This window comes from Atta cephalotes (genome assembly GCF_000143395.1).
Source record: "Atta cephalotes unplaced genomic scaffold scaffold00089, whole genome shotgun sequence".
Lineage (NCBI taxonomy): Eukaryota > Metazoa > Arthropoda > Insecta > Hymenoptera > Formicidae > Atta > Atta cephalotes.
The window spans coordinates 322,812-335,693 of NW_012130153.1; the positions used below are offsets into that span (position 1 = coordinate 322,812).

General features: G+C 31.2%; 2 protein-coding genes across 2 annotated transcripts in view; one reads left to right on the forward strand and one right to left on the reverse strand.

Moving 5' to 3' along the window:
• The window catches only part of LOC105624802 (lymphocyte cytosolic protein 2-like), a 12,010-nt gene extending 11,686 nt beyond the window's left edge, over positions 1 to 324 (reverse strand). Inside the window, exon 1 of the mRNA XM_012206152.1 lies at positions 241 to 324. Coding sequence (XP_012061542.1) covers positions 241 to 324 — 84 coding nt within the window. The remainder of the gene's footprint in view (positions 1 to 240) is intronic.
• A 2,887-nt stretch (positions 325 to 3,211) lies between these two features.
• LOC105624803 (glutaredoxin-3) lies at positions 3,212 to 5,401 on the forward strand. The gene is made up of 2 exons (XM_012206153.1): positions 3,212 to 3,392; positions 4,592 to 5,401. The coding sequence occupies exons 1-2, from the start codon at positions 3,343 to 3,345 to the stop codon at positions 5,226 to 5,228; spliced, it is 687 nt and encodes a 228-aa protein (XP_012061543.1). The 5' UTR covers positions 3,212 to 3,342; the 3' UTR covers positions 5,229 to 5,401.
• Positions 5,402 to 12,882: the final 7,481 nt, after the last annotated feature.

Below are 12,882 nucleotides of genomic sequence, written 5' to 3' on the forward strand. Positions count from 1 at the left end.
TTCTCTCTCTCTCTCTCTCTCTCTCTCTCTCTCTCTCTCTCTTTCTTTCCTGTGGCGCGGTGTTAGGTACTCCCGACGTCGCTCCCCGCAGTCGCGCCTTTGACTGTGATCACTGTGACAGTCGGTGTCCGCCGAAAAGTTGCATCTATTCAATGCTCCGCGACTTGACTCAAACGGTGCGAAGTGAGGCGCGACCGCGGCACGGCGGAAGCTAAGCCAACATCGACGAACTTGACTTACCTTGCGCAACAGGCACAACACTCCCTCTGTGTCCCAGGCGGAGATGTTGTCGAGGGCATCGGCCCGCGATAGTTTCTTGGACATCGCGGGCTACCGCATACGCGAAGAAAAAAAACTAATCACCGCACGTGCACATTCGCCGTCCGACGACGTCTGCATCAGCTTTTTGTGACCGCGCCGATCGCGCGACCGTCTGACAGGTCTCCCCTTCTCTCTTCTTTCTTCTCGTCGTTTTCACTCCTCACTCCTGTCCTACTCGTGACCACCACCCTCGCCAGTGTCCATTTCGCGCGATTGGTTAGTTTCTCGTGGCGCACCTGCGTTGCCAGGCCTGTCTCGTGTAAAGTGAGGGCCCTCCCCTCCTGGCATATTTGCATGAATTATGATCTATGCCTAATTTCACGTGACTGTCCGAATATTATTATCTTTAACATATGACTCCCATCCCGTGACACGTAATCTTAATTTCTAATGATTCTCCTGATCAATTCGATTTTCTTTTGAAGAAAATATCAAAGAAAAATGATATTTGATAGATTGATGAAAACCCAAATCTCTCTTTCATCAAGGTTTATATCCCCATTGTATTAATTGATATCTCCTTCACTGAAAACAAGAATGAGTCATATCAATTCTTATTGGTAATCCGCCCTCGACAATGATTGTGAAACGAAATCCGTCAACGTTCAATGCTTTTAGTAAAAGTTATAACAATATACAGTAAAACAAATAAGAAATATTTCCTTGGAAACGAACGTATATTTATTTCACTTCAATTTATTGCACCATATGTATCAGTTCAGAAAGTGCAGCAATAAAAAAATAGATCTAGGTTTACATCATAGTGCGGAGATCATAGAGCATTTGTAATAAAGCTTTTATTTATTTAATATATTTATTTAATTACTTATAAACAAAAACGTAAAGCAAAGTTCAACTATATATATTAATTTAATTTTAATAATATTCTAATCACAACAAATGATCAAAATTTGTAATTCTGCTATAAAATACGTTGAAAAGCAACAACATTATTTCACGATTTTTTTTTATTTACGTAAATAACAACATATGCGCTTCATATAACCCAGCAGCGTTAGCAGCGTGTAGTATCATATAATTCTTAAGCTCATTTTACAATTGCGAAAGCAAGCGTAATTGTAAATAGTTGTAGCAAACGAAAATGGATTAAAATGAAATGAAATAGATTCAGATTTTCAGAAATATTGATTCACGAATGTTAAAATGAATGCTTTTCAATTCTGATGCATTTTTATTCATTTATAGGAATTGCATGAAGCATATCTCTATGTCTTTCAATCTAAAAATAATATTAGCTTTTTCTGTGCATTGTGAATATTGTTCAATTCAAAATTTTGAATAGGAAATGCAGTTTTTCAATCCAATTGCATCCAATTGAATCTAATTGAATCCAATTAAATCCAAAAAAAAGTATATCGCTATTTAAAATATGCATCAAATTTCAATCCATTTTAATCCATTCTCGTTTACTGTTGAAAGAATTGACTAATCACAGTCGAATATTTTTTTCATATTTGACTGAGATTAATTAGTTCTTACAATCGTTTATAACTTATGCAATTGTAGATCTTTAAAAAACGTAAAAAAGTGTGTAAATTCCGATTGCACTAACAATATGTTAATTGTAAATGATTAGCTTAAAATTATCCCTTTGTCTCTTTATCGGCTTTAAAAAAAGAAAGAGAGCTTCGCTTCGCAGATAGCACAAAAAGAATTCAGTCGTATTAATTTCAAGTTCATTTTCAGATGCAAAAAGAATTCTTTTTCCGAACAATTTTGAAAAGAATTCTTTTTGCATCTGGAAATGAATTTTAAATGACATAACAACTGAATTCTTTTTGAATTCTTTTTCACTCTCTGTGCTATCTGGATTAAAGTCAAACTAATGTTGATGCAATCGGTCAATAATTGAATTTTTAAATGAAATAGTGCCATTTAGGAATGAATTGCCGGTGCAATTTCAACAATTTTACTATTCGCTGGCGGAAAAAAATTTTTTACAAAAAAGTACAGAAAAACTACATAGATTGAGATAATATTCTAAAAATTCTTAATTTTTTGTAGATATTCGTAGTGGGACGTAAAGGTTTATTTGTCCTAGAAATTTTTAGTTTTTCGTAGATATTTCGTAGTGAGACACGTAGAGTAGTGTTTAAAGACGGAGGATTTCTAGATTTTTCAAAGAAACAACCGCTCTATGTTCCAGTATGAATATATATGAAAAATGAATAATTTCTAAGATCTTGTTTTAATGTATATAGTTTTCGTAAATCTTTTCCGCCAGAATTTAAACAAATAAACATTATTAATTATTACGATAAATATTTTCCTCGACGTTCGATAACTGAATCAAAAACTCAAATCAAAAATATTAATATTACAGAATAATCAAGTTGGAACCCTTTGAATCAATTAATATAATATATTTTCATTGATACTTTCTTCGCTATCATCATTTGTATACCTATTTCTATCAAAATAATTTAATTTCAATCTTAATTTAACTTATATATTTTTTATCTTTTTCTTTCTAAAAATTAGAAAAGGATAAAAAGCAAATTAAATAGAAATTAAAGTTAATCTGGTGGTCTTAAACATTAACAATGCCAATTTAAGTCAAATAGAAATAACAAATATATTTCATCAACAATTTTCGAAACTGCATTGTTAATGTACATTTGAATGATGATGACGAAAAAAGTATCAATAAAAATATATTAATCGATTCAAAGAGCTTCGGCTTCATCATTTTGCAGTACATTTTTCATATTATAGTTTGATTTAAATTAAACGGAATTTCATTTTTTGACTCACTCCACTAATTTTATTGTTTCCATCCACTTGTCCCGTGTTCATTTACTCGTTTCGCGGCGATCTTCCAATTCCGGAAGCTCCGTCGAGCGACGCGATTGCGCTGAGAGATGATCTATTTGCAAGTTGCGGCCATGAAAGCGGCGCCGATAATCGCGTAGACGCGTTGGTTATCAAGAATTTGATACGAGTCATTTGTCGGTGGAGTGGAACGCGTAGTGATTCGGCTAATTGAAAGCGAATGACGTGATGGCGATCACCGAGCTGGCCACAGAGCAAGCATTCGACGACTTCGTCAAGTGAGTAACTGGGTCGAAAGAAGCTTTATAACCTCTTCTCACATTTAAACCAAATATCTACTTTTCCCATGAGAACGATTTTTTTTTTCTTAAGCCTAATTCCACCAATGCAATTAATTTCAATTTAATTTACGGTTTATCTTTTCTAATTCTTAGAAAAAGATAAAGAGTAAATTGAAAATTTTTAGAAATTTTTTTTTAACATAGAATTTTAGGAATAAGATAAAATTGTGATTATCTAATTTTTTATAAATTTTGTTTCTAAAATTATGGAGCAAATGGGTTTACAAAAATCAATGAAATTAGTCTAATTCGATGCGTTTTTGCATAAAACGAAAGAATTTGGCAGAAAAAAATGTCTCTTTGCTTCGCGAAGATAGTAATCGTTAAAGTTGACGACTATTCAGGAAATCTGTACCCTGTGATCTTTTGTGTATGCGTTTACTTACTTATTGATGAATTATTTTCTGTTATAATTTAAATTATATAAGAAAATTTGTTTTTAATTAAGCAAAGAATAATTCATCAGTCATTGAATTATCATTAGGTACACAAACGTGATCACAACACATGTGCAGCATGATGGTAGTAATATAATATATACTTCCATCATGTATGTGCAGTTCATTAATATTAAGTTGATATGACAGATTTCCTGCCAGATTTTATGCCAGAAGGCCTACTTTCACAAATCAGTTAATTCTTAACCGAGATTCAACTTGTTCCCATCTCATTCTAAAATTAGAAAGAGACAATAATGCCCATTTCATAAGTAAATCTTCTTTGTAATAACCCATATTTTTTAACCTGAATAGTTGTCAACTTGATTAATATGTCGATTCACGAAAAAGCGACGTTTTTTTTGCCAGATTCTTTCGTTTTATACAAAAACTCATCGAATAAGATTAATTTCAATAATTTTTATGAGTAAACTCGTTTCTTTCAAAATTATTTCAATCCAATGTCCACATTTTTATAAAATAAATGTTTGATATTTTTCAAGTGACAAGTCTTTTAGAACAAAAATGTGATGTAATTGTAAACATTTCTTTATTTTCTATCAAGAATAAATGCATTTTTCTCTTCTTGTATAGTCTTGTATAGTTCTTAGATAGTCCATACGAGTATGATAAATGTTCTTTTACAATTTTCTTCTATATATTTTTTTATTTTTTATAAATATGTATTTGTTGTACAAGGTCCAAGGAACTTTCTGTCTTACACTTTTATGCGCCCTGGGCAGAGCAATGTTCCCAAGTGAACGATGTACTTGAAGAGATGAGCAAACTGGAGCAATACAAAGAAGTAAAGTTTGCTAAAATTGAGGCAGAAAACGTACCCGAAGTGTCTCTAAAGTCTGGAATAGCTGCTGTACCCACAGTTCTTCTATTGCGGAACAGCAATGTAATAAGCAGAGTGGATGGTGTTAACATATCTGCATTGACCGAAAAAATCAAGCATCATCTGAACAACGAGGATGCTCCACTGCTTAACACGACAAAAACAAAGGAATCTCTTGACGATAGACTGAAGAAACTGGTGAATCAAGCAACATGTATGCTGTTCATGAAGGGAAATCCTGCAAATCCACGATGTGGTTTCTCCAGAACAATTGTTTCCATTCTGGACAGTTATAAGACAGATTACAAATCATTTGATATATTACAGGACAATGATGTTAGAGAAGGACTTAAAAAGTTTAGCAATTGGCCGACGTATCCACAATTGTATTTGAAGGGAGATTTAATTGGCGGATTGGATATAGTAAAAGAGATGAATGAGTTAGGTGAATTAGAAAGTATATTACCAAAGAAAGAGAGTCTCGATGCTAAGTAGGCCTCTATAATTAAATGGAATTTCATTTTGCATTAAGTTTCGTGTATAAATAATGACGTACAAACAATATTACTTTTCCAAGCAGCTCCTATTTTAACTATCACCTTTTTAGTGTTATTTCGTATTACATTTTTGAAATTATAAATCCTGTTTGCGCAATAAATTAAATTTTACAATGAGGTATGGCTAAAAATTTTTTCAAATAATTGTACTTCACATCCTATTATTTTCAAGCAAATCTTATATTCCTTCACTTATTATCTTATCTTTTATCTTATATACATTTTATAAAAGATAGTTATAAAATTATATCTCAGAATAAATAAACGTAATCTTTAATTGTATAATAAAAATTGCCTATAATCAAATTTTCCTTGCTAGTATTATTAAATATTGATTAATTTTGTACTGTGTAATTTGTTATTAATATTTTTTAATGTTTAATTTGTCAGCCTGTCATATATGTATGAATAAAAACAAATTCCTAAAATATTGGATATATAAATATGTACACACATATCTAATCTAATCTAATCAACTATTAGCTGCGTTCGGTAACGCAAATCTGAGGCGTCGAAGTGCTCTTATATTATAGCACATGTTACGTGCACTATAGAAAAAGAGCACTCTGACACCTCAAATTTGTATTGCTAAACGTAGCTTATATCCAACTTCATATAGGATGGAATCCATAGACGTTGCCATGGAAAATAGGAGATCGAACTTACATGGACGAGATCGTCAAAAAGCATGGTCAAAAGTGATCATCTAAATTAGTTCAATCTAGATGTCACTTCCGTTCCCGTAGTTCAAAGGCTGTTTAGATTCCTATCTGGATGCTCTCCAGGCATCATGTCTTTGTTTAGTGTACGACAAACAAAACGACATAACAAAAATGGAGTAATACCTGAGTGACACTCGAGTGGGAATGTGAACTCAGCATTGCATAGTAAGATACCAAAGAGAAACTTGAAAGAAGACATGACGGCCCAAAACCTGTAAAATAAAATGCTGCCGCGCACTACTGTCCTCTGCAGGACAAAGTGGATGTAAACTAAATAGCAACGTCCATTTTTCTTAGGATATCCACTTTTTAAGGCTTAACACAATAGGCATAGGCAATAGGCACAGGCAACAAGGAATAACGAGCTATCCAATCAGAGTGCTTTAGAGTGTAAATTCGATATTATATCTTAGAGCTCTGATTGGACGATTCGTTATTCCCTGGTGCTTGTGCCTATTTAATTATTGTGTTTAAGCTTTTAAGGATAGAGATGATAAGTCGATATGATAAGTCATATAATCATACTACATATAGCACACCTTGTACAATATAGCTTAATTGGAAGGGTCTTATAATTCAAAATCATATGCGTAAACGATTAAAATTACGACAATTATGCGTAAAACCTTCTTTGTAGAGAATTTTAAGAGCTTTATTTTTTGTTAAATACTTATATTTTTTTCTAAAATCAATATTTTTCGAGATGTACGCAAATTTTTTTTTGTCATGACTGGTCGTTGCTTTATTCCACTAATTCTGTTCCGTTAAAATGTATTTTCCTATGTCTCATGAAGCGGAATTTCTGAAATGTACAATTAGCGCTGGCCAATGATAAGAGCCTTCCCGTAGATCACTTTCACCGGAATAACATTTTGTCATTGGTTTGCATTGATTGCGCAACTGCAAATTCCGCTTTATGGGACATAGGAAACTAAATTCCTGTGCGGATCAGAAATCACATATATACAGAGACAGTGTCCCAACTTCATTTTGTGTACCCATTGATTTTGATTTATATTTTCACCTTTCTGTATATTATATATACGACATTCGTGTTCTGATCATATTGACCTCCGTATTTATCTGGAGACTTAATTATCTTTGGGATTATGTTCAGATTTCCATCCGAGTTATTCAAGTATCACTCTATTTTTGTTATTTATCGAACAAGAATGACATAACATTCGGAAAACAGATGGGAATTCGAACATGCCTCAACATGTTGATTAACATGCGCTTGTAACAGACAATTAAATTTTCTCCATTTAAACCAGTTTAACGAAATAGTTTTTTATGTTCATGCACACGTGCAAGCAGAATCCGCAAAAGAAATAAATTTTCGCAACAGAAAACGGCGGAATCGGCGGAATGAAGCCACGACCAATCACGAACGTTCTGCAGTTCCGCATATCCGTAGTTTCACATCTCATGGGAGCGCACTCTCACAGAGTAACAAAGATAAAACGATATTTGTGTCGATTTGTGTCATCAAATGGAAAGCACTCAATGGCTGCACTTAGCAAGCTCAACAATTGAGCGAGCGCTCGCTGCTATTGATGTATTCTTCCAGATCTAAAATGCTTGGATGATCTAAAAGAATATATCAATAGCAACAAGCGTTCACTCAATTGTTGTTAACTATTCCGCTGAATGCACCAATTTAGTACATCCAGAAGCACGATCGCTCATTGAGTGAGCTCTTGCATCTGATTGGCATATTCCAACATCTATCTAAAAATATAAATCAAACAGGTGCTGACTAAAAGATTGCAACAGATTTTTTTTCTATGGTTTTTGGAATGCATTTTAATCACCGAGCGATTGGGCTTACATTCTGATCCGGTTCAAACTGTCGGTGGAAACTAGGCCTTAGTTGATTAATACTCGACTGTGCTTAGTTGACTTTCAATCGAACTGCTGATGACTGTAAAGGTGCACTCACATGCAAATGTCAAGCAGCAAAAGCTGCAACCAATCAACGAGGCGATTTTTACAGTGGCATAAAAAATATTTTTTAGCACTGCCCGTATCTCCAGCTGATCCGTTGGATCTAATAGCTGCTTCCGCTGCTTGACGCTTTCCATGCACCTTAAAACAGCTGTTGAAAATTAATATTAAGACTGCGATCAATTTGGACGCTTTCAGTATTTCTATTATTTTACGTCTAATGAACGATAAAGACACAATGATGATTACAAGCGCTTAAAGAATGTAGCGTCCAAATCGACTGCAGCCTAAATCAACTGGGAACAGTTAACTGATTTTTGATCGTTAGCTGTAGGCTGATTGGGAAAATAATCACTCGTATTGTGTGGGTATTGTGTCATGCTTTTTGCTGCAGCACATATTTTTATTACAGTACAAAAGTTCCCAATTTATTATTCAACTTGAAGTAGCTGCTATTTTTGTTAAAAATGAAATAAAATCTAAGGGTATGATCAACATGATGTTGCAAACGTTTTGAAGTGTTTTTTTAATTGGTCAGTTTGTAAAATTCTTTCTTCTAATTGATCCATCAAACGCTTCAAATCATTTGTAGCGAGACTTTGATCATAGCCTAAATCTTACTCTATCTGATGAGAGAATTTAAGAATCTACTTTTTTAAATTTTGATGGAGTTTGATGGTTATGAGCAAAGTAAAAATATTCATTTTATTTAATTTGCTACAATTCAGTAACAAAAAATCGTGAGGGACATTTTTAAAAAATGATTTTATAAAAAAAACTTTAAGTTTTTACATTAGAAATTCAAAAAATTTTGTAATTTTTTTTGGACATGTGGACAGGCCTACAAAGTGAAGAAAATATTTTGTTTTGTTTAATTCGTAGTTTTCTATATGTAAAAATGACAAAACTTACATAAATTATATATAATTATATATAATCATTTGAAAGTAGAGATCTCGCTACAAATGCTTCGACCAATTAGAAGAAAGAATTTTATAAACTAATCAATTAAAAAACATTTCAAAGCGTTTGTAGCATCGCGTTGACCTTCAAGCTTTAAAACTCTTTTTTAAACTTAAATTTTGTTTATTTTTAACAAAATTGTAGCTGTTTGAACTTTGAATAAAAAATCAGACATGAACTGATCTAATTTATATTGCTTAATTTTTAAATATTACTTAATTTTTAAAAATAAGTTATACTTTATTTTTTATTCAAATTAAATTTTAATTTTACATTTAAACACGTATGATCATGTATATCATGCATATGTATTCATATATTTGTAATATATATTTTTTTGTATGTATATATACCAAACGCTATTGCAAAAATTAAAAAATTAAAAAATTAAAAAATTTTCTATTACGCTCGCAATAATCACTCAAGCACGATTATAATTTTAATGGCGGCACATCATGACTTATAGTGGAAATAATTTTGTACAAGTATATTGTGATCAAGCCAGAAATGAATTTTCTTCGAACCCATTACAAATAGAAAAAGGATTTCTTTAAATTTACTTTAATTTAACTCTGTAAGAAGTACTTTTATACTGTAAGGAGCCTTTGTTAATTGTCGGAAAGGAATTCTTTTTAAGTTCATTTCGAACAAATTACATTAATTCACAAAGAAATCAAGAAAATAAATTCTTTTCGAATTCAAATAGATCAATTGTGCTATCTAGATAATCATAGATTAAGTTAATCACAGTGATTCTTTTAAATACAAAGTTAGTTGAAATCAATTAAAAAACGACGGTATGGAATTTATCGATAAAGTTGAACGTTGGTTTATTTTTTGTGTGTGCATCTTCTCCAGTCTCGACTGACTCTCGTTATTAATCTGGAAGGACTGGCATAAATGGCATCATCGATCACATAATTAATATTTCGATAAATCGTTTTCAGTAGTTTAATTGCTTATCATTTTATCCGATAATATGATTGTATCCGAAATCGACGTTTTATAATCTTTTGATTTCATATTTAAAATAAATATAAAATTTGAAATGGTCAAATAATATATCAATCGTCAAATAATATATTAATATTATTGTTTGATTTGAATATAATTTTTTATTTGAATATAAAAATGAATTATATTAATTATTATCATAAAAACAGGTTTTACTCTACTCTACAAACTCTAAAAGACTATATTGTAGAAGTATCGTAAAAGAAATGTTATATTTTTATATTATTATTATAACAATTAAAGAATTACAGGTTTGTAATGTTTTTGGAATATTACAGGCATATTACTAATATCTTGCAGGTATATTGATAATTTACATTTCTATAATATTTCTGCAATGTTACATTGCAATCTGCAATATTTCAACATTGCAGCAATCTTTTGTGTGTAGAATATGATGAGATATTAATAGTAGTATGTACCTAGCTAATGCTAAATTTTATCAAAATTTCGATTCATATTTCCAATATACTGAATAAACACAATCCAACACAGTGGAAGAATCATCACAGAATATACAAATATCAATAAAATGTTCAGGGGGTCGATTGTGTGTGTATGGATTCTGAAAGAAGAAAATTAGAAAAGTGAGCAAAGGTTACTAGGTATTGATCAATTAAATTATAATATTCTAATGAATTTGTTCACTTTTGTAATTTTCATCTCATTTGAAGACAATCAACCTCCAGAATATTCTATGAATACTCTTTGCATACAGAATCGGACATTTTAATCGTTCTAGATGGATATCTCAGAAATTAAGAAAGCTATAGGAAAAATTTTATAAAATTTTTTAAAAGTTATAGGTATGTTTTCTTGGGGGAAAGAAGATGGAAATAATAAATTTTTATGGAATATTATCAAGATCAAGTCAAGGTCAACATGAATTTTTAAATAGGAATCATTATTTTATTGCACATTCTTGTAGCTGAAGTCGAGTCATTTTCAAAATATCATAATAAAGTATTTTTTCATTAAGCATTTGAGACTGTCTTAACTTTGTCTTGCCTTGACCAACACAGGTTATCTTCTATTTTTTCACTAATGATATATTTTTATAATGTTTTTATTACACGAATACATATACAATAGTCTTGTAATATTTGACATTTTATTTTATAGCTAGAACTTTTTTGTCAATGTCATGAGGTTGAGTGGCAAAAAAGATGGCCACTGTCGAGTCTCTAAAGGGACTTCCAATCCTTTACAGGTTAATAACTTTTCTCATCATCTAATGAATTTTTGTACAAAAAATGCAATCAAATTTATGCATCTCACTTGGGATCATCCAATTCATTAGTGGTTGCTTATTGTTGTATGAGGGAAGCATCAGAGATTTAAAGAACTGCATCTGCTGATGATGACTCAAAAAAAGAGTGTTTAAATATTTGAAACATATATTCAATCAAATATTGCAGAAAACAACAGTATAATTAATCCAACAACTGTGTTATACTTTTATTTGCCTTAATTTCATTACTTTATTTCAAAAGTCACAAGGAAATTAATAATATTTCCGTTATTAATTTTATAATATTGTGTAACAATATTGATTGTTTAAAAGCCGCTTTTTAATTGATTTATCTTAATGCGTCTAAGTGTTTCGATAATTTCTATACAACACACATTTCAACAATATTGTATAAGTATTTCAGCAACATTACAAACATTGCAGTAATATTGTTGCAAACTTTTGTATATATGGGCTATTTATCCCGCATAAATTTCACGCGCTCATTATCGTACGATGATAGGATGTGCGAAAATTGAAGACTTATTATTATCGAGGAATGGAAAATTACTTTTTAAAAATAATAAGTTATAATTACTTGTTATTAAGTAGAAAAAGTAACAAGTTCTCGTTACTACTCCTACAGTACAAAAGTTGCAGCAACACTGCTGCAACATTGCAGCAACATTGCATGTTGCACCAATATTGCAGAGATTTTGTAACAATATTCAAATGCAAATTCTGTGTTGCATGGGTAATTACCTATTTTTAAAAATAACTTATTTTAGTTACCATTATTTAAGAAAGTAATTTTTTGCTACTTTTCTGTACTTTTACTTTTTAAAAATCGACGATCATCAATCACAGGACGGATGTCTAGGAGCTTTCTGTAGTCTCAAGCGCTATTGAGTGGCTATTGTGTTCAATCGAACTTTGTCCAATTGTGTGCAAAGTAATGACAAAAGTAACTGTAAAATCCGTTACCGTTACCAAAAAAATAGTAACTATGTTACTATTACAGTTATAAAAAAAAAGTAACTCAGTTATCAGTAAAGTTACCAAAAAAGTAAGCTTGTTGTAGCTTACAAGAAACGAGAAATTTACTTCTATTCTCTATTTTTACATGTCTTATCTATAGTCACGTCCAGTTAGAGTTCGCCTTTTTGAATTTATTTGCCTCATTAATCGACCGACAAGTATTTAACTGATAAAGACCGTCGTCATTTAAAACACAAAATCGGTGATATGACATCACGATGACATGACAAGATGATAACCGTTACGCAAGCTGATAAGAAGTGTTTAAATCGAATTTTGTGTGTGTTTATCGTAATAATATTTATATATAACTGTTCCGCAACAGTTGAGTCTGCTGAACGCGACCAATGTTACAAAAAGTTTTAAGTGTTTTAAGTGTTTTCATTTTAGTGTAGTGTTTTTATTCTAGTTTCATTCTAGTGTAGTGTTTTCATTCTTAGTTTATATTCTAGTTACTACAGTGTCATACATAATTATTTTGATGAACCCAAAAAAATTATTTTCAAATTTAATTCACCTATCTATAGCTACGTTTTTAGATATTTTAGCAAAATCATTTTTTCAAAAGTATAAAATTACTTTTATTTTAAATATAATAAATTAACCATTTAATTAAAATTAGTAACATAATTTTAAGAGTTTGTATAAAATAATATCTTCTGTCTCTCCCTCCCTCC